The 23,317-nt window shown below is 45.4% G+C and overlaps 1 protein-coding gene and 1 pseudogene across 2 annotated transcripts in view; one reads left to right on the top strand and one right to left on the bottom strand.

Annotated features, from left to right (window-relative positions):
* The window catches only part of GBA2 (glucosylceramidase beta 2), a 228,021-nt gene that overhangs the window by 114,656 nt on the left and 90,048 nt on the right, over positions 1-23,317 (top strand). For both annotated transcript variants that reach the window (XM_086960013.1, XM_086960014.1), the window contains exons 6-7: positions 590-692; positions 9,891-10,044. In XM_086960013.1, the coding sequence (XP_086816139.1) occupies positions 590-692; positions 9,891-10,044 (257 nt within the window). The remainder of the gene's footprint in view (positions 1-589; positions 693-9,890; positions 10,045-23,317) is intronic.
* LOC147725869 (ADP-ribosylation factor-like protein 6-interacting protein 6) lies at positions 15,845-16,683 on the bottom strand (annotated as a pseudogene).

Raw genomic sequence — 23,317 nt, 5'->3', positions numbered from 1 at the left:
GTGATGGGAATGCTTGATGCAGAGTAGAGAGTGCGTTGTTGCCAGATGTGTCTGTGTTCTCTCAGGGTGAGGGGCGCTTGGTTTCCAGATGTGGCTGTGTTCCATGTGGCTGAGGGGGATGCTTGATACAGAGGGCATAGTGCTTTTTTTGCAAAAGATGACTGTGTTCTTTCTTGGGGAAGGGTATCCTGATGGCTTATCTTGGAATGTTCTGTTATACAAGGTGCTTGTATGTTGTCTATGAGTGAAATCCTCTTGGTAGAACCAGGAGGCGGTGGCTCTATTCTCTCTGGGTGGTAATGAACACAAGATGTAAGTGTCTGACACGACCGCTAGTTATTTTGTTGTAGAAAATAAATTAAATTGGGAGGTTTGAGGATAATAATAAAGCATCATTGTAATCCAAGACCTCATTCATTTGAATGGTAAATGTTCCAATATATGGATCAAGGCCTGATTTCTTGAAAGATCAAATCACCAATTGGAATCAGCATGAGGCAGAACCATTGGTGCTAGAAGGAAAGCGCTGCCTACAATACTCTAAAAACTGAAATGTACGTGCAATAATGCCTTTTTTCTTGTGATGTAGGTCGGCACTGATGTTACCCTCTTGACATCCTTCAACCCCGAGGGCTTCGGACATGATGTGTGGCGAGACCTCATGGAGGACGGTCGTCTCGAGTGTGCCAAAGGTGTGTAAGTAATGACTTTCTTTCACAGATCGCTTGAGGAGAGGATGAAGTAGGCCAAGTTGTCAGTGAAGATGAGAAGTGGCAGTGGTTTAGCAATCGCACCTCGGTAGAACATAACATTTCTGTCGGTACAGTACAATGATGTCAAAAAATATTTGGAGCGTTGCTTTTTTGCTGCCCTACACCCTACTACTAGAGGTGGGAGCTCACACTGGACCAATAGATCCAATGTGGACAAACTTGAAAGAAGGAAACCATATCACTCAGTCATTAGTCCAGAGATACCATAAGGTCCAAACAGTAAGGACTTGGGCAAAACAAAACTTTTATTACAGGTATCGAGGATTTTGTGATCTTTGGTACATTCACATATATTCATCTTCCGAAACTGGACAAAAGCTGATGCGTGCTTCTTTAAGCAATCACGTTTTCAAGGCTTTGATTAAGGTATAGATGTGGCTATAGATTACATGGGTGAAGACCCATATAGAGTGATGGGTATCTACTGTGATGCTCCACGAGATGCGACGTATACTGTAATGGATGCAGATTTAAACTGTGGCGGCCTGGCTTGCCTTATGATATCTCTTGATTAATGACGGAGTGATATGGTTCTCTTTTTTGAAGTGGGTCAAGGTTTCGGGGTTGGGGGTTTCTTCTCAGTGGAATGCTTCGCCCATCTGACGCATTCTGAGGCCGCTTGGCTCTCTTCTCTTTTTGAAAGATGCCCGAGGCATTCTAATCACATCACACATTCTTATCTGAGCTTTCTAAGCAAAGCTTCCCTAGGATATCACACACATTCCTGCTCCACTACACATTTTGTAACTTACATATACTGAAAGCAGACAGAAATCCCTAGATACTTAGCAAAGAATAGAATCACCCATGCGCAACCATGAAGTCGCAAGAAGTGGTGCCCGAGCCCCTTTACATGAGCGTTCACCTTTTTAGGTCATTGACACTCATCCTTCTCATTTGTTTTTCCAACCATGAGTTCCTTCCTAAGAACGAAGGTTCTTTCCATTCACACTCTTCTGTACTTCTCGTTGGCCTTCATCATCGCACTCCTCTTCTCTCTTAGTAGTACAACTCTTTTTTTTAACCACATCCTCCTTATTTAAATTTAGAATTCTTAAGTCTTTATATCGTTGTTCAATAACATGGTGAACCTCATGGGCTTTGAATACTTGAACCATTCCTACCTACGTTCAGGATATATTACTCACGCCAACCTTTGCGACATTTGTCTCTTTCCTGCTAACAAACCACTCTTTCTGGGCATATATTTTCCCATGGTTTCTGCTCTTCCACTTGTTACTTTGAACTCCGACTTATCCTTGACTCATTCTGTTATTTACCCAAGTCGGGCCCTCAACTGCGTTGGGTTTCCTACCCCTAACCGATTTAAATGCCACCCTTCCTGTTCTGGGATGCGAGGTCACCTTACAGATTTCAGCTTTGATGGGGAGCTCCTTTCTCCAATTCCTTCCATTGATTCTTGCTCCCAGTATTATTTTCTTGAGTACATTATGTAGTCTCTCTATCATCCGATTTACCATTTTCTCCATACAGTGATCCCAGTTTATCTGCTGCTCTGTCTACCCACGACTCACTGGGAAAATTCCTTACCACTGTAGGTTGTACTCTAGTCTTGTGGATTTTATCGCACTCAAAACACTTCATGTGGTGCCCAACCAACCTGTCCATTTACATATCCAGATGTGGCTACCATTAGCCCTCTCCCGCCTTTCTGTGCTTTTGTATATGCCCATATGTCCTGATACACCTATAATGGTTCTGGTAGATCCATCCTACTTCCTTTAAAGATCAACCACTATTTTTCGGAAAGTTAATACGTAGTTCCCCAAAACTTTATGCCCTCCTTAGTGCGTTTCGAATTCCTCTTCCATTATTCCTAGACTTTCCTTTTCACATCCTTTAGTACTATATTTTGTTGCACTGCTCTCTTCACTCCTCCATTTCTCTCCCCTGAATTCTCAGACGCTGTACTCCTATACCATTTCTTCAAAGCCCCAAGCATCTTTTTCTTCCTCCTCTCCCCTTCCACCCATATATCCGGAACCCAAAAATGATTAGTGGTGAATTAGTATAGAGAAATATGAAATTAAGTTGAGCGATGGATATGTTAGTCTGTTATTTTGATTGAAAAGGATAGCGGAGGGTTGCAAAAGGAAGTGCTTGTGTTTTTATAGTGCTTGCTACCCCCGATGAGGTGGTAAAGCATTCTACTCCTAAACCTATTAAAGGATTAGTGTTGGATTAGTATAGTTCAATATGAAGTAATTTGAGCAGTGGCTATGTTAGTGTGTTATTTGGATTGAAAATGATAGTAGAGGGATAGAGGGATGGGTTGCATTTATTTAGCCCTTGCAGATGGTGTTGGTGAAAAACCTTTCTGTGCTTTATATGTATAAAGAACCCACCCGTCTTTCTTTTGGGTTCCTATTCACACCACGGTTTAGTGCGAGGAAAACTCCTTCTGCTGCCGCTGTTTGTTTTCACCTAATAAAAGGAAAGCTAGTACACGGTGGAACGACCGAGATCTTGTTCGATTGCAGCTGCAGACCTGTATCTTGATCGATACGAATGAGAGAAACAGTGCCAATCTGTCCTTCATGCTAGTGAAGAGGCCTTCACCAGGCTTCCACTTGAATGAGCTCACACATTCTAACACGATGCAATGCATCACTTCAGTTTAGTGTACTGCTAATGTATGATAATGTAATCTGTGCTGATAAAACAAGCATGATCCACACCCTCAAGCAGTCCGGATACATTTACGTGGCTCACAGCACAAACCCAACATGTGAACAGTCCATGCTGATGCTCACATGCTCAGGAAGGGACCACAGACATACAGTTGGCAAAGCGTTGTACAAACATCACTTCTCACACAAACCCCTAAAATAAGACACCAATAGGCACAGCAGGGTACAAACGCCATAATGATGTCAACACAGTGTCATCTAGCAACACAATCTGCTTGTACTGAACAAGCAGTCACACGGGAAACAGGGAATCCCTGAGGCTTGTTTACTCCGACATAACACTGCAAAGTCTCCACGCAAGCTCGGGCATAGCCTCAACCACAGACTTGTCGCCCCATCAAACCAAAAGGGACCATCACTAGACACCTTGCAGAACACAAGCATTCCGCCACAAACCAGAGCAGAAAAGCTGGCCACTGTCTCTGAAACCACCATTTACTACCCGAACCATGCCTCTGGATTCTGCAGTGTGCTAGATTATACACAGAAGTGCTTTACAAATGCACTTAATATAACACACCACACAAAGCACATTACAGTTCTGGAAAAAAGGTGGCCTGTCCACTTTCCAAGCATATACCCGCCGCCTGTCTGTCTTTCGGTCCAAAGTAACCTGCCATTCCACTAAGAATGACCTGTGTTTGTGTGAGATCTGCTGCAAATTAAAACACTTCTCCAGTATTTGGGGTGTCTTTCATAGATTCACATGCCTGAATCATTCCCCTTCGTCGGAGTGGGAGTTCCACGGTATATAAAAAAGCAATAATATGCCTGTAATAACCAAAAAACCTTGGTAATAACCGACCAGGAAGTAAAGTAGCCCTAGCTACAGGAGCAAAATCTCCCACACTCATGACTATCCTAGTCATTATGTTAGACCAAACTGCAGCCAATCAGGCGACAGCACCCACCAGAATGTTCTCCCCAGAGACTCAGGCTCTCAGATTTTCTACCGCACGTCGTGTGAAGGGAGTCTCCCTGAGCTCTGCTCAGTTTCTTCTTACTTTGGTTGGTTTTTTAACCTTCAAAGGATGTCTACTTCTAAATCCCTTTTTAGGGCTTGTGATTCCTGTGGAAAGCTGAGGCTGTTCAAGGAGGATCCTCACAAGAAATGCATATACTGTCTGTATCCAGATCATGAGGCGAAGGAATGTAAAATCTGTAGAACCTTTCCTCAAAAGACCCTCGGGGACAGAAAGGGTCGTCTGCTCCTATGGCTTCAGAGGATAAAGGACAAAGATAACCCTGTTTCAGAGGTAGGGAGCATTGCCTCAGGGTCTTCTGTCTCCTCAAGGAAGAGAAAATCTGAGGTTGAGTTGGCTTCTCCTAGGGCTAAAACCTCTAAAAAGGCCCAATCCTCTCAGGATTCTGGTTTGCCTACTACCTCCAAGAAGGTGTCTCCACCTGTGACATCTGCGCCCTCAGGAAAATCTGGAAAATCTACAGTTTCCAAAGCACCTGCCCATAAGGTTTCACCTCAGGCCATGGCAGACTCAAGAGCAGCCTCATCATCGCCATCTCTTCATGTGGTCACTTCTTCCACTTCAACTGTGACTTTCTCCTCACCAAAACCATCTATGGTGATGTCTTCATCCTCCTCACCGTCGACGATGGTTTACGTCCAGGTTAGATCCATCTCGTCGACGAAGATAGTCCCATCGATTGTCGACGCTCCACCGTCGACGGGAATCCTGAAGGTACCGTCAACGAGCGCTTCGACGTCGACTCAGGCGTCGACGACTCTCTTGCCATCGACGAAGAAGACCTTACCGTCGACGACATCCCCGTCGACGAAGTTACCGTCGACGTCGTCCTCGACGACGAAGTTACCGTCGACGACACCCTCGTCGACGAAGTTACCGTCGACGACACCCTCGTCGACGAAGTTACCGTCGACGACACCCTCGTCGACGAAGTTACCGTTGACGAAGAAAATGGATCCGTCGACAACCTCCTCGTCGACGAAGAAAATTAATCCGTCGACGACCTCCTCGTCGACGAAGCTGACAACGCCGTCGACACCATCGACGAAGAAGAAAACACCACCGTCGACTAGTTCATCGTCGACGAAGCAGCTGCCGTCGAAGGGCGCGCCGTCGACGACGGATCTCTCAACGCAGAGGGAACCAAGCTTGTCATCAACATCGGTGGCTCCATCGACGCCCCCACTGTCATCCTGTACGGCAATGTAGGTGTGGTCGGCAGGAGCATCCACAATACCTTTGCCATCACCGGCTACCACTGCTTCACTCCTACAGAAGCGTGGTTCATCATCCACAGCTTTGTCTCCTTTAAAACTACCAGATAAATTGTTGGATTCTGAGGAAGAAGAAGAATCCTACGAGGATGACACTTTTCGGGCGGCCAGGAGCCCTTCGGACTTGCTCATAAAAGTTCAAGATCTAGATCCAGAGGAGGAAGAGAATTTCCAGGCGCACGCTAGTCGGGAGACTGGGTCTACACCTGGCATGCAAATGCCTATGGATTTGTTCCAAAACCTTCAATATATGTTAAGCGATTATTATCGCAGGTTTCCACCTTCAGAATCGGGTGATTCTCATGTCTCTACGCCTAGGCCAAAAACATCTACTGCAACTGTAGGTCTTCAAGAACCAGTTTTCCAAGTGGCAGCGGAAGAAGCACGATCCGCACTACCCTCTTCTCCAGTACCATCCCATCAGGCAGAGGGTGAAAATTCGTCGGAAGACGAACGAGACGACGGTGAATTGGACGACAAGTCTGTATCGTCGGAGTGGGACGACTATCAGGCACAAACCCCTTCTCCAGCAGCCCCGCCTACGGCGGATTCTCCGCCGGTGGACATTTCCAGCTTCCATAAGATTATGGATAGAGCCACAAAAAAGTTCCTCATATCAATGGAGAATAAACAAGAGGAATGCTTCCTCTATGATTTTAAGGACTTGCCACAAAAACAAAGTTGGTCTATTCCAATCATTGACTTTATATGGAAAGAAGGTCTGAAGATAATGAAAACACCAAATTATTTACCCGCAGTACTACCTAGGGTAGAAAAAAAAATATAGAGCACCTAGTTCATCACCGGCATGCCTGGTTGGTCAGGCTAAGACTGAGTCCGTAGTCACCCAGGCAGCACAAAGAAGAGCCAAGAATCCATCTACATAGGTCTCTACTCCACCTGATAAAGACGGTAGGGAAGAAGGTGTCGACTATTGCGGCAACCACGGTCCGAGCCGCAAACTCACTGGCAATACTTGGAAGATATGATAGGCAGATGTGGTCCGACATATCGCCCTACATCGAGAAGCTTGCAGAAGCGGATAGAGCTGAAGCTAAAAAGATCCTACTAGAGGGAGAGAGCGTTTCCTCAGAAATAATTGATACTGCAGTGGACGTGGCAGCCACAGGTTTTAGGCAGCTGGCGGGAGCAGCTGTTCTCCGGAGGCAAGGCTGGTTAAAGGCTACATCTTTTCGTCTAGAGGTCCAGACAAAGATCATGGACATGGCCTATGATGGAGAGTTCCTTTTTGGTCAACATGTTGACGAGGCATTACAATCTATAAAGAAGGACACAGAGACGGCACGGTCGCTGGGCTCTCCCCAGTTTCGAAAGTCTTCCTTTCGTGGTGCAAGAGGAAGAGGCAATTTCTCGAACAGAGGAGGTTATTCTCAGCAACGCTCCTACAGTAACACCCAAGGAAATCAGAGATACCAGCCATACCGTCAACAATCTTATGGCCAAAGGAGAAATAATTACTCTCAATCAAGAGGAAAAACCTCTTATCGAGGAAGAGACAACAAGAGCAAGTGAGAGACACATCCTGCCACCACTTTGTCCCAGCCTGAAACAAATTGGAGGAAGAATATCCCGATTTTACTCAAATTGGTCCAAGATTATCACGGACAGATGGGTTCTGGACGTGGTTTCCAGAGGTCACATTCTCGAATTCGTCAAAGCCCCTCCAAATTCTCCCCCAAGAGGACCACCTCCAGCTCATCTCAAGGAGCTGTTTTCTCAAATACACTCTATGATAAAAAAGGAGCAATAGAAAGGGTACCTCAACATCAAAAGGGGACAGGTTTTTATTCAAGATTTTTCCTGATCCGCAAAAAGTCGGGGGAATGGCGCCCCATCCTCGACCTGCGTGCCCTCAACAAGTACCTCAAGAAATTATCTTTCAGAATGTTGACGCTCCAAGAAATACTCCAGTTTCTCTCAGTAGGGGATCACATGGCAACACTCGACCTTCAGGACGCATACTTCCATGTGCCTATTTTTTCCAGACACCGGAAGTTCTTACGGTTCAGAGTAGCTGGCAGGGACTTCCAGTTCAAAGTACTCCCCTTTGGACTACGTTCGCCCCCCAGAGTTTTCACAAAAATGTTAGCCCCGGTGGCCACACGCCTGAGACTAGAGGGAGTGCAAATGTATCCATATTTGGACGACTGCCTTATCAAGGCCAGTTCCATCGGCTTGGCAAAGACTCACGTTCAGAGATGTCTATCACTATTCCAAAGCCTGGGTTTTTCGGTGAATTTCAAAAAATCTCACCTAACTCCATCACAGAGGAAGTCGTTCTTGGGAGCCACACTGGACACAAGACTCGCCCAAGTGTTCATATCAAAAGAAAGGCAAGTGAAGATTCGCAAAATGTCCACATCACTGCTAAAAAGAAAGTGCGTTTCTGTTCGCAGGTTCAAGTCTTTCCTCAGGATGATCTCGTCCTGTATCCCGCTCACCCCCAACTGTCACCTGCGAATGAGACCTTTGCAAGAGGAACTCAGTCGTCAGTGGGTACAAGTAACGGGTTAATTCGAGGACGTCGTCAACATAACTCCTCGGATGAGAAACTCCATCCAGTGGTGGGGGCAAGATGGGAACCTGCAGGTGGGATGTGCATTCCTGACAGAAGGACCCAGATTCATTGTGACCACGGATGCTTCCCTGGAGGGCTGGGGCGCCCATCTCCAAGGGATGACAGTCAGTGGCAAGTGGAACATTCAACAAAAAAAATGGCATATAAATCTGCTGGAACTAAGAGCCATTTTTCTAGCCATGAAATTCTTTCAGGCGATCTTGGAGGGCTCTACCGTGTTGATACGAACGGACAACACAACCAGCATGCATTACCTGAACAAGCAGGGAGGCACAAGATCGGCCCGGTTGTCCCGTCAGGCGCAGGAGATTTGGAATTGGGCCCTGGATCACAACATCAATCTGTCGGCAGTCCATGTCCCAGGGGTTGCCAATGTCCTAGCGGACTCACTCAGCAGGTCCGCAGGAAGCAATCATGAATGAGAACTGCATCGACCATCCCTGGATCAGATATTCCGAGAGTGGGGTCATCCCGACCTGGATTTGTTTGCAACAGCCCAGAACCGGAAATGCCAACGCTTTGCAAGCTGGATTCCCCACAAAGACTCGTGCGGGGATGCCCTTTTGATGAATTGGTGTTGAATATTTGCTTACGCTTTTCCGCCGATTCCGTTAATTCCCAAGATCATCAGGAAGATGAGGAGTCAACCATGTCGTCTAATCCTGATTGCTCCAAGGTGGCCCCGGCAATATTGGTTCACCGAGCTTCTCCTCCTCTCGGAGTGCGAGCCAATACAACTGCCTCAAATACTGAATCTTCTCACAGCTCAGAAAGGCAAGGTGTACCATCCGGACCCAGTTTCGCTGAAATTGTCAGCTTGGCTCCTCAACACAATGAATTCGCCCACTTAGACATTCCTCACGATTGTCAAGAGGTGTTGGCTAACGCCAGAGCACCGTCGACCATTAAGACCTACAAACTCAAGTGGAAGTGTTTCTGTGCCTGGTGCCAGACTGTTGATCTACACCCATTTCATGCTAGACCAGAGCAAATATTGCCCTTCTTCCTGCAACTGGCTAGATCGGGTTTGGCACATTCAACCCTGAAAGTATTTCTGGCATCCATTTCCCGATTCCGTCAGGACGGATCGAACTCTGTTTTCTTCAAGAATAATCCATCAATTTTTCAAGGGTTTATTTCGCATGTTTCCTCCAATTCGACGGCCACCTCCTGCTTGGCATTTGAATGTGGTGCTAACCCAGCTCATACGTCACCCCTTTGAGCCGATACATAAGGTTGACCTTAAATTTATTACTTGGAAGGTCTCTTTGTTATTGGCTTTAACATCTACCAGAAGACTGAAGAGGCCTTTTGGGAGAGTGTGGGGTGTGGTGGGGGCTGGGCGTATTCAGGGGAGCACTAGGGGAGTTGTCCAGTCTCTGGGAAATGCAGTGGGGAAGCCAGGTCAAAAGAACTCTATACAACTATGCAGTGCTCCTTCACTCTGTTCTCTTCCGTTTGTACCATCTGGTTTTTGAGACAACTCAAGGTGATGAACAGAAAGATGCTTCATCCCATGGTTCATTCTGCCTCTTCTCCTGCTTTTACAGGTCCAAGTGCACCCACAAAGAGAGGGGAGATGACTGCGGTTGCCGTCGCTGCTAAATGCACAGTCCCAGCCCGAGGACATGGGACACTAGAGTTCTGTTTAGCCTGGGATATGCCTCGCGTTTATTTTGGGTCACAGGAGAAGGAGCACTTGAGGTACGTGGCAAATGTTTAGATAAAATAAGAGGAATTCCTTTTTGTTTTTTTCCCTATCTGTAGTCTTCCCAATGTAGCATGAGATGTTCTCAACAAGAACTGCCTTCCCGAACCCATCTTTACATGTTGTAAATTAATGAAGTGCACAAGTCTTTGCCATGAACATAACAGTAGACTAGACCCTGAAAACCATTGTGGAGAAACCGCCCCAAAGGTCTTCAAAGTGGGAAAAAAAAAAATCCAGAGCAGAAGTACAGTCCTACTACAGGGAAGAACAGTGGACACGTTTGTAAGAAAGTGGCTCTGTACATACTGGACCAAAGTAAGGTACAGTGTGTATAGAGACCCCAGTCCTCAGAGGCTAAAGTTAGATAACCTCACTCTCTAAAGTGGTAGCTCGGTCGAGCAGTAAGGCAGGATCAGAGGACAGTGTAAAGCATTTTATGTACACACTCAGTCAGCAAATGGTCTCACACACTCAAGAACTGAACTCCAATTGTTTTGTATCAAAATATATAGCTGTTTTATTTTAGAACCAACAAGGTATCAAAATATACTTTCTCAGAATGTTACTGTAGTTAAATACTTTTCAAAAAGGCAATAGACTTTTTGATTACAATGGTTACAGTTGTTGTAATAGGCAACACAATTTCAAACACAATACAACATTGAGCTCAATGTGAATTTCTAGTTAAATGTAATTAGTTACTGTGCAGATTACTTTTCTAACCACAGGACTGGATCCTAGATTTCGTCCTGGGATATTTCCTGTAAACAGTTGAGTAAAAACGTTTTGGTTACAGTAGTGATTTTTAAGGAGTATTATTGTATTTTAAAAGTTGACACTTAAAAACGTTTTCACATAAAATCACCAATGTTATCCTATGGGAGGAAATTCACTTAGCAGGTAAGTAGTGTTATCGTTACTTTTTCTTACTCAGGGTTGGATCCTGGATCCAGCACTGGTGCATCTCCTGTAAACAGTTGAAAGAATGCGTTGAAGTCATACAGGCGATTTTTAAGGAATATTTGTAGTTTGTGAAAATCGACACTTAGAAACTTTTCTGGTGAAAACCAGACAATGGATTCCTATGGAAGGAAATACAAATTACTGGTAACTATGGTTAAAATTACTTTTCAGGGTTAGTGCTGGGCTAAAAGATTCAGCACTTGATTCTCTCCTGATAACAGATGAGTAAATCGGAATTTGTTGTTCAATTGATTTTAGATGAATATTTTAAAGTTTCAAAACTCCACACTTAGATAAATTTCCAAGTGAAAGCAGTCAATGTTACCCTATGGAAGAAAAGTGAGATATTGGCTTTTGGGTAAGTACTTGACTGGCAGAGTTAAGGTTCTGGGCAAGACTCAGTTGGTACACCCTCAGCGGCACAGGGGCAGCAGGGTGCAGAGGTAGTTAGGTCCAATGATATCCAATGAGAGGCAGGGGGGCTGCGGTTGGTAGCTGCTGGAAAGCAGGCCACAAAGCTGTGGCAGCTGGGCTCCTGGTCTCTTGCTCAGGTCAAATTGGGGAAGCAGATTAGGACAAAGGTTGCGCTGCCAGGGGCGCTCGGGTGGCTGGGTGCAGGGTGCTTTTGAGCCGTTGGGCGCTCAATGTTAGCCAATGGAGATCTTGGAAGATGAACAAAGTCTGCAGGCTCGGGACGGAGATTCTTCAGGATCGACCAACACTTCGAGGGGGAAGTTTGGATCTTGGAGGTTAGGTAGGCACCCCAGAGTTGGGTACAGGGGGCCGTGGGGCGCCGGGTGCAGGGGTGTCTTTTGTCGTCGGGAAATCTTACCCCCTGCTGGTCGCGGTTGGAGGCGTCCCTGGTTGTGAGGCTGCAGGCGTTGTCTGGGTCGTCGAGGAGGGTCCTTGGGCACTGGATTTCAGGTCACAATCGCCGGGGGGACATCCTCAGGGTCTTTGTCCACTAAGGCACCGGCCGGGCTCGGCGGGTGCAGAGTGTGCTGGATTTGCGGTTCCTTGCTGGAACCAGGGGTATTGCTGTTGGAGCAGAGCCTCTGCTCGTGGGAGTCCCAGTCTTTAAGATGTTCAAGGCAGGCAGGTCCTCTGGGGTTTTCAAGGTTGCTGTCCACAGGAGAAGCCTGGATTTACCAGGAGCAGGTTCAAGGATCAACAGGCCTGTAGGGCTGGGTCGAAGTCAGTTGGTGTCGTCCTCTTGTTAGCAGCTGCACAGCAGGTCTTCTTCTTGATCTTCTTTTTTGTTTTAAAATCTGGATCTGAGGAAGGAAGGTTCAGGGAGCCCCTAAATACTGAATTTAGAGGCGTTACAGGTAGGCAAGGGCAGGGACCAATAGGTCCCTGTCCTGGGGTGGGTACACCCTCTAGCCTGCTCCTCTCCTGTGGGAGGGGGGCAGGAGCCTAGCTGTGATTGGGCAGGGCTCCCCACCTTCAAGATTGCCGGAGCCCGGAGCTTCATCTCGTCTCCCCCACCTGAGGGGTGGGGTTTGCACAGGCTGGTTCAGTCTCTCCTCTTAAATGGAGCCACTACAATACCAGCGATCTGGCGTATACTCCCTTTTGTCTCTCATACCCTAAAAGGACGGTTTTCTCAGACCTATCTGAAACCTCGGAGAACTGAATCTTTACATACAATCAGATTATTTTCACATGGTGACGCTCAATGTTCCCTCTAATTTCTTTCCTCTGTGTGCGGCAGTGTAAGATCTATGTGCGCTGCAACCAAGGCTGTGTGCGCCAATAACCAGACATGCTCTAAACTTCTGCTTAAAAAAGTGAAAAGACTGTGCATTTCTACACATACAGATCCACGTGAATGGTGTTAAGGCAGGTTTGAAACCATCCCACATAGCAATTTGAAATCTTGGCAGCTATGTCGCTGCATTTCTTTTCTTAATAGAGCTGGGCTGCGGGGTGATTGTGCGCATTTTTTCAAGTTTTCATGTTAATTTCAGCTCATGATGGGTGCTGCGATTAACACAAACTTTAACAAATGCTCTCTTTGAGAAGGAAAAATAAAGTTATAATAACGTTATTATAATTTTACTTTTCGCAGTTTCAGGGCTGGGTTAGGGTAGCGCTGCATCAGGCTCTCGACTAACGCATTTTAATGCTAGTGTCCGCATCACCGCACTAAAATGCATTAGTCACGTATTCTCGCGCCCCTCTGACAATACTGCAATTGAGGCACACTGCCAATGAGGCAGCACCAGCAGGCTAAAATTGTCTAACATATATGAGCATGCAACTGCGCCATCAAATTTAAAATGCTATACATCTGAGATATAATATTCATGAACAGCGCTGAGCAGGCAGGCCAGAATTTAACAGATCAATTAGCCGTGCCCCAACCAGCCTTCCTGTGAGTCTACTCTGGGGGTACCAGCCATCACATGGGTGATCCATGGAGCGGGTCTTGCCTGCTTATTTCCCACAATCATACCACCCTTTTGGTGACCAGAAGCACACACATGCTGCGAAGATTGGACACACCGGTGGGTGGTAGCTACACCAATGACATAATAATCCAGCAGTGACAAGGTGATCAGTCAACCTTTGCAAAGAGCCGTCCACTTCGCAGAAACACTAGTCACATTTTTTAGTAACATTTGATCCGTTTGAGCTACAAACAATTTTTTAGTTAAAATCCTCAATTTATGCAGCAGATGAAGCATTAGGCGGTAAATATTGCAGAACCAGAATTATGTAGAAAACATTTGCAAACTAGGATATTTTGCCATTCATGCTTGAACTGCTCTTGTTGAAATACGGAGGACAAGGGCTGATGACAGAAAATCTAGGGCTCGGAGACAAATGGTTTGTGCTTCCACTTTTAAGCTTATGCAGGTGCTTTTAAAAAGTGGTGAGGCAGAAAACTTTTAGTTGAATTTAAAGTGTGAGAGAGCGCAGCGATTGAGCTTGAAACAACCATGCAGATGGGGTTACTATGAGACGAATTATTAGTTTGGTACTATTTCACAAAAAAATATAGAAAAAATGGGTGCAAATGGTGCATTTTCCCCATATATTTCAAGAAACCTTGCAAAAATGTATTAAAAATATGCTAATGACCTCACAAAGACTCACCACTCTCCCTATACTCATGCAGACACATCGCTCCTCTCACCCTGTGTTCACAGATGCACAACGCTTTGCTCAGCCTACACTCACATAAGCATACCCTTCTCCCTGCTCTCACTAGCGTACACCATTCACTGAGTACATTCACATCTCTCATACAGTATACTCATAGTAACACAACTCACTGTACGCTCACACAGACACATCGCTTACCCTGCACCCCCAGCTCTTACAGAGGCACACTAATGAACCTCCACACACTCACGCACAAAGGGACGTCCTTCGCCTTGCGCTCATACAGTGGACTTGCATAATTTGCTCTGGAGGCACAAAAGCACACCACTCACCCTGCACTCGTACAGTCACATATCTTACTTTGCAGTCACACAGGCACTTCACTCACCCTGCATGCATACAGTCACATTACTCTGTATTCACCCTGCACGCACACAGAGGCCCCAAGGTTGCAACTCCAGTCCAGCCAAGTGCTCTTCCTGTGGTGTGTTGGTAAGGGTTGTTGTTGTGTAGGCCCTCAGAGGAACAGTTGGGCTGCAGGAGTTTGGGAGTCCACGCTGATGGCTACTCCTCAGAAGTGCAAGTTAAGGGTAGAGAATGCATATCTTCGGCAGACTGGATGCCTCCCTTCCCTTCTGACACAGCAGGATCCTGAGCCTTTGGAGATAAGGGGAGGAAGTAAAAGCAAGGCTTTAACTATCTAGGGCATATCACTTGACTCACTTGTTTGTGGATAGTTGTGCACGAATGTGTGCCATCATTAACTTTACACAGCTATGCGCATTTCCCCTCTAATATCAATGTTTTACAGATCTGCAAATGTCCTACAGTATCTGTCTTTCCAGTGAGCCCATTTCTCTCCCAGTGTGTCTAGTCTTACAGATGCCGATATGTTTTTCGGCATTAATTTGACAGCGGTGCACATTTTCTCCATTATTACTGTTCTACAGATATGCATTTCTCCCCATTAGTACTGTCTTAGAGAGCTGGCCAATTTTCGTGCAGTATTGCTATCGTATTCATGATTGTCTATCTCAGTATGTAATATTTAGAGGTGTGCCTTTCTTGTTAGCATTTTACAGCCGTGCACATTTTCTCTTGAATGGAGTTTTTGATGATGTGCACATTCCTCCCCCGTTATGCTCTTTGCTGATGGGCACAGTTCTACCTCAGTATAAATGTCTACACGGGTAAATACCTCCCGGATTGGACGCAGGGCGGGGCAGGAGTCAAACAATATCCAGAGCCTCTGTCATATTCAACTTTTCTTGCTGCGGAGAGTGGCGCTTCCTCCCTTCCCAATCCCAAGCCCTCTGTCCTCATTCAAGCTAAATAATTTTTTAAAGGTTATGTCCATTTTTTCAAACAGTTTGAACACATTCCCAATGACAAAAGGGCAAACACCCCTATACTAACATTGTGGATCTTGGTTATCAACTTTCCTATGAATTTTTATTTTGTAAAATTATGGGTAACAAAAGAGTCCACGATCACTCGTCCATTAAAGAGGAAAATTAGGTGGTTTGGGAAGCGAGTTGCAACGACACCCTCCTCCTAACACGTTTCACAATAAGTTGCAAGTTGTGTAAAGAATTCACATTCTTATGTGAAAGACTGAATGCTGTTCCAAAGCGGTACAAAAAACAGGCAATACGGCAGTTTCCGTTAAAATACTTGAGTATTTCCTTTGAATGACCCACATAATCGCAAAGCACAAAATCATATAAAACTCAATACTACTGTAAGACCTGCCACAATGCCATTGAGAAGTGCCATGCTATAGCCCATGTGAAAAAAATGTCCTGTCATTCGTCTGAACCTTGACGGCGACAGAGGTGTTGGTGGAAACATTCCGAGCTGAAAGAAATCAAAGTAGGTCATGATCCCAGAGAAGCTGCAACACAACAGTCAGGCTGTCAGGGACAGCACCAGCAGACTCCAGAAGCCCAACAAATGAGTTTCCATTCCCTCTTCATTCTTTGTCTTCTCGGATGGCAGCTCTTTCAGGAAAACAAAGAAAAACGCCAGAATGAAGGCCAGATCAGCCACAAGTATCAAGCAACATCTTGTAATTGATGTCTTTTATAAGCTTGGTTGCAGAAGGCTTTCCATCACAGTATCATCCTAACTCCTATCCCTTGGGTCATATGGAATGTTCACACACTATTTAGTGCACCGTGCACGTCACATGACGCTCATGTCATTTTGTCAGCTTTTCATCCTCTTTATACCCTTTCCCTCCCGCTGCTGACGGGCCTTATTAATTCAATAAATACTTACTTCAAACTATCGACATTGGTGTTATTTGTATTAACACACACTGACGGTAGTCTCGCTGGCCACCTCTTTCCACGGGCGGGTGCGGCGACCGGCTGGGGGAACTCATTGGTGGCTAATAGGTCCTCTCTAAAGGGCGAAGGAGTGGCAAGAGCTACATCGGGATCCGAGCTTCGGCACACCTGTTGCCACATAGAGCCCTCTCCGCTCTCCTCAAGCACCATGCCAGATATCAGGATGCATCGGTTACCCCCTCGTCTTGTCCTCCTAGTGAGGGCCATGTCTTCCTCTGGCAGGTTGCAAGATCAAACAACTACAAAACACAGATGTCAAGTTCGAGGCTCTCGCCACAATTTGCAGATAGGGGCATACTGCGCATCACGATAATCACTTTATTTCTATTTACATGTACATTGCCCAGGTCTATGGTCCGCGAATATGTTGCCTGGTCCCTGGAAGCAAATGATGCGTTTGTATGCTTGCTGTATTTCTTCCCTAAATAGAGCTGGGCTGCGGGGTGATTGTGCGCCTTTGTTAACGTGTTCATATTAACGGCAGCGCCCTTCATGAGCTGCAACTAACATTATTATTATTATTATTATTATTATTTATTTTTATAAAGCGCATAGTCACCCGGAGGTATCCCAGCGCTAAAAAACCCTAATTCAACAAATCTGAGGACCGGGAGCTGAGAGCAGAAGAGAGGAAGGGTGGGAAATCAAAAACAGGGGGGGGGCATGGAGGCTAGGGAAAGAGATGTGTTTTTAGCAGCTTCCTGAAGCGCAAATATTGTGGTTCCAGACGTAAGTCATGAGGGAGTGAAAACATGAAAACTTTAAAAAAGGCACTCAATAACCCCGCAGCCCAGCTCTATTAAGAGAAGAACTGCAGCAAGTCTACAGACACAGCGTGTGCTTTTAGGTGATTCTAAAAGCACACGCTGTGTTTGGTGCTGCATTTCTTTTGTTTTCTAGAGTGTGGCTGCAGGGCCGATTGTGTGCTCTTTCTAAAAGTATTCATGTTAATCGCAGATTCTTATGGGCTCTCCAATTGACACAAATACTCAAACAAAAGCACGGAATGAGCCACACTCTAGAAAACAGAAGAAATTTAGCAAGTGCTTCCTCTCCGGAGCACTTGCTAAATGCCTATTCCTACGCGAGATCAAAATGCCCTTTTTTCACGCTGCAGGGTGGCGCGAATGCTATCAGATGTGTGTGCGCGCCACACACACAGCACTGCGCGCTTTGGGGCACTGACGTGCACGCCCGCACAGGCGCGCAGGTTCGAGGGAACACTGGTGACGCTTCAACAAGTGCTCTCACTTTTACAACAGGGCGACTTCATGTGTACTCTAGACTTAAAAGACTCATATTTCCACATTCCAAGACATCCAGCGCATCGCAAATTTCTCAGATTTGTGGTGGCGGGGCACCATTTCCATTTCTCCCATTCGGAGTCACCACTGCTACCCGAGTATTTACAAAGTGTCTGGCAGTAGTCGCTGCTCACCTACGAAGAAAACACATGCATGTCTTCCTATAATTGGACGACTGGCTCATCAAAGCCAGTAAGTTTCCAAAGTGTCTCCAGTAGACTCGCATTACACTACAGTTACTGCTCCAACTGGGGTTTACAGTCCATGTGTTGAAATTGTATCTTCAACCTTCCAGCACTCAAAACTATCTAGGAGCCACTTTAGATACTCCAAGACCTCTAGCCTTCCTCAATGCAGCCAGAATTTGCAATATTCAGGCTCTAGTTCTCCAGTTCCAGCCCGCCCGCTCCCTAACAGCTCAAGTGTATATGCAGCTGTTGGGAATGATAATCTCTTGCATCATGATCGTTCCCCATGCCTGGCTTCACATACGTCTTCTTCAGGAATTCTTAGCAAGTCGGTGGAACCAGTTGCAGAGTCTTTTAACCAATCTAGTGTATGGGGATACATATCTCACGAGAAGATTCAAGTGACGGAAAATAAATTCTTGAGATCCCTTTTGGCTGTACCCCAATCCACCCCTACATTCTCGCTGCACACGGAACTGGGACTGGGCTGTTACAGAATAGCTGAAAGTCGCCCCACTGACATGTTGGCTAAAGACATGGTTGAACCAAGAAATTACATTGAACCACCAGATTATAGGTGACTGTCTTTCCCTGGATAGGGTTAGCAGGGTGCCCTGGTTAATGTATATCAAAGCAATGTTCACTAAACTAGGGCGTCCCGAGCTTTACACCTCACCGGCCTCTATTACCAAGGAGGACATAAGCTGGACTAATAAACACTTTTTAACTTTGTTGACATTGGAACGTGAGAAGTTGGAGGTAAAGAAACCATGTGTTAAAGCTAACTATGTATTGTTAACCTCACCCTCACTTGAGCCCTACTTAAAAATTGTCACTAGACCTTTCCATTGTCCGCTCTTAATTAGATTCCAGTTCAACTTAATCCATTTGTCCCTTGGCGTTTTCCCCATTTGGTGTAAACCTGAAAACAGTAATCCTTGTAGTTGTGATAGTTTTTCCAAACAAGACACGATGCACTTTATCATGTTCTGTGACTTCTACGCGGAAATTCGTAAAGTTTTTAATGTCAATTCTTAGAGAGGCGGGCTTCATACAAGTTAGGCCCGCTCTTACTTTTCTCCAGATGCTAGGCAGCACCCGAGTTATTTTTTCTGTTGCTAGCTTTCTGGTAGCTGCTGTACGGATCAATAGCAAAGATTAATTGCATAGAATAACCCTGTCTGACTTTTATCTGATTTTTATTTGATTCTTACATGATTTTAACTTGTTTTTTTTGTATAATGTTTGTTACTATCGATTGATTGTATATACTGATATGAATGTGTTTTATATTGTCTTTTATGATTTTAAGTAATCAAATAAAGTGTTTTTGACTGACTGACTGACATTCTAGTGTTGATAAACGGCCTTACTCATCACACTCTGCAGCAGTGGAACCCACAAAGTGTATCAAAAGAATGGCCCTTCATAGACCCAGTTCCACAGACAATTCTAAAAACAGGCGTGTTGCTCACTGGTTGGGGGGCTCATCTCCAAGATCACACAGTTCAAGGCCTGTGGAGTCAAAACCAAGAAGCTCTCCATATAAATCATCTACAGCTGCTAGCAGTGTTTCTAGCACTCAAAGCATTTCAGGCTCACCTTGTCGACAAAGCTGTCCTAGTTTGTACCGACAACATGACAGCCATGTATTATGTACAAAAACAGGGGGACACACACTCTCTTCAACTATCACACCTAGCTCAAGCCATTTGGAAGTGGGCCATTCACCACAAAATCTAACTCCTAGCAGAACACCTCCCAGGCGTAGATCATCTGATTGCCGACCTTCTCAGCACACACAGGCAGCAAATCCATGAGTGGGAACTTCACTCTCAAGTTCCTGCATCCCATACTTTCAAAGTTGGGAGTTCCCTCTAATAGATCTTTTTGCTACACACTAAAACACAAAATGCCCAAGATTCGCCTCCAGGTATCCACACCGCTCTCCAAAAGCAATGCACTATGGATGAACTGGTCAGGGATATTTGCCTATGCTTTTCCGCCTCTTCCACTCATTCCATTAGTGGTTCAGAAACCCAGGCAAACTTCCCTCACACTGATTCTAGTAGCTCCCACATGGGCACCTCAACCTTGGTTCACGACCCTGCTGCAGCTATCAGTAGAGCTATCAGTAGTTCCACATCAAAAGCTGCATCCCACATCCAGTCTCCTCACACAGAGCCATGGAGAAATCCGACATCCAGATCCCAAAGGACTCAACCTAGTGATCCTGTTCCTGAAATCCTAGATTTTTTTTATCTGAATCTCCCACCAGACTGTATAAACCTCAATGGAGAGACCAGAAGGTTTACTACAAGAGCTTGTTATGCAGCTAATTTGTTATCTACTGTAATAATATCAAACCTCTTGATGCTTCCATATAAAATATAATTTGTTATTTGTTAGACATGCAGCCGTCTGAATTAGCTTATACTTCTATCCGCCTACGTCTTGCTGCAAAAGCTTCATATCTACAAAATAGGCAACACTTGTCTCTCTTTAGAGTGCCAGTTATCAAAGCTTTTATGGAAGGACTTAGAGGCATTCCACCAAGACTACCACCTGCTCCATTGTGGAATCGTAACAAAGTCCTCACATGATTGATGGGCTCAACTTTTAAACCCATGCATAAATGTGAATTGCAATTACTTCACTGAGGAGAGTGGGTGAACTACAGGCACTAACCATACAAGAACCTTTATTTCAGCTTCAGATACAAAGTGATTCTTCGTACCAAGCCTAAGTTTTAACCTAAGGTAGTTTCTGCCTTTCACATCAATCAATTGGTTGAGTTACCTGTGTTATTTCCTCAACCGGATTCAGTGGCAGAACGAGCTCTACACACTTTAGATGTTAGGAGAGCCCTTTTATATTAGATAGAATGAACAGTCATTTTGTTAGACTAAATAGCTTTTTGTTGCTTTTGCTCCACCTCACATGGGCAATCCTATATCCAAGTCTGGTATTGCCAGATGGATTGTTAAATGTATTCAGACTTGTTATGCAAAAGCAAAGAGAACTTTAACAATACCCCCTAGAGCGCATTGCACTTGCAAAATAGGGGCGACTTTGGCTTTCTTGGGAAACATTCCCATAGCTGACATGTGTAAGGCTGCAAAAAGGTCTACACCACACACATTCACCAAACAGCAAGCTAATGCGGGCCAGGTAGTACTTGGAACAGTTTTTCAAACAACTGCAACAGCTACAGGTTGTCCATCACTTTGAGGGAATACTACTGTGTAGTCTATGCCAAGCATGTGATCTACAGCTCACAGGTCTCAAATGAAAAATGTTACTTACCGAGTAACCATCTGTTTTTGTCATGTAGAGCTGTAGATTCACACGCGCCCATTCGCTTCCCGGGGTACCTATACCTGTTGCATTTCTCTCTTACTTTACATACATATGCATGGACATCTCTAGTCTTCTTTTACTAACTCCATTCTCACCCTCTGCGGGAAAACAATCTAACAATAGAGTCGATGCCCATGAGCACTTTCACCGAAAGGAGGAGTCCCCTACCTCGTGACTGGAAAGACTTCTTTGAAGAAAAACAACTTGCAAACATCCGGTCCCAACACTAGAGGGCAGGAGTATGCAAATCATGTGAATCTACAGCTCTACATGCCAAGAACGGATGCTTACTGGGTAAGTAACATTTTCCTTCTTTCCAGGCATCCTGTGGATGACGACAAATCCTGACTTGGATCCGTGGCCTGTCGCCCCTGCGGCATTGGCTTGAGCAGTCTCCCTTATTCTAACGCTCATGGGGTCTCCTCTATAACCAAGCTTCTTCCGGAGATATCCATGCTTGAAATCCAAGCCATGATCCCCTTGTTGTCACTAGTCAGGGACTGCAGGACTCGGCGGCTGCTTCCGGCCACTTGTTATGTTATGTTATGTTATTAAGTTTTATTGAGCGCGAACAGCTGCCCTAGCAACGAGGCGTCCCGGCGCTGAAACCATAACAGTAACCTGAAGGGAGGGGGAGGAAGAGGAAGGACTGGAGAGGATTATGATGGGGAGAATAGAAGGGTTTTAATCGCTTTGCGAAAGGCCAGCAGGTCGGTCATGGAGCGAATGTGGGGTGGCAGGGAGTTCCAAAGCCTTGCCCCCAAAACTCTGAGACTCCACTTACACCTTTTGGGCAGTGAGAGTTCTACTCTGGGTCTTCTTTTTTGGACATGACCAGATGCCCACAAGAAGATATTATTTACTTTAAAAGCGGGCTAGGCATTTCATTTCTTTGGTGGGACTTTGGATGTCTTGAAGCATATTTTAGTTTTTATGCCTTGTGCACATGCTGCGCGTCTTACCACATTACAAAAACTAAAACCAGCATGGCAGTTATTTTTTGCTTCGACATGAACTTTTAAAAGACATTGAATTACTGAGCCTGAGTGATGCTAAATCGTTCTCCGCGCAGCGATAGGCTGACAGACACCAAACTATAGCATCCTAAGGAGCTGCAAACCCGTTCGAGGCTGTTTCTTGGGTTTGGAAGGTGCTCATCACCTCTATTTTTCATGCCCATCTATTTTGCAAGAGTAGAACACTTACCAATTGTGCATAGTGATTTTCTTTTATCAATGAGAGATCTCAAAAGTGGGTGTTTGTATGTTTGGGGGTTTCTTTGTCATTGTCTCGGTGATGGCCTGCACTCTCATGTCTGTCTACAGGTCTGTTGCTCAGGGCCTAAGTGTACTTTATTTTAGATGTTGTCACTAGAAGACATCATGGTGCTACAAACCAGATGAAAAGCAGATGAAAATCATATAGGTCTGAAAAGAATGGAAAGAACCAGAACCCTGGACATGGGCAAGATGAGATGAGAGGCAGGTCTTCAGCGCAATCAAGAATGAACAGTCGTCTGTCATAAGGCAAAAGCTCATTGTGAAATTGTTCCTAAACTGGACCCCAGAACTTGGAGGACTTTGGCTCCACCGCAGGCGCGCTTAAACAGCAGTCTTTTCATTAGCAACAGGAAGCAGGATCTTTGGAGCCTGGCTAGAGCATTTGCCGTCAAAATTGTCCAAACGAACCATCCCTGTTTTAGGGCGGGTTGCGGTGCAGAACATAGGGCGTATGTGAAGCCTTTATATTACTGGAAGCCAGAGGAGAGATCTCGGAGCTTCCTATACAAGATCAGGTGTATGGAGAGCACATGCTGGTCTAACAGCACAGCTTCAGGCGGGCGAAGTACAGCACAGCTTCAGGCGGGCGAGGTACTGCACAGCTTCAGGCGGGCGAGGTACAGCGAGGATCACTGACATAATATCGAGGGACAGAATATCGACTTGCAAAAATATCGATGCCAAAATATAGACAGACAGAATATCGAGT

The sequence above is a fragment of the Lissotriton vulgaris genome, chromosome 3_1 (genome assembly GCF_964263255.1).
Source record: "Lissotriton vulgaris chromosome 3_1, aLisVul1.2, whole genome shotgun sequence".
Taxonomy (NCBI): domain Eukaryota; kingdom Metazoa; phylum Chordata; class Amphibia; order Caudata; family Salamandridae; genus Lissotriton; species Lissotriton vulgaris.
This window is presented reverse-complemented; position numbering and strand designations above follow the sequence as displayed.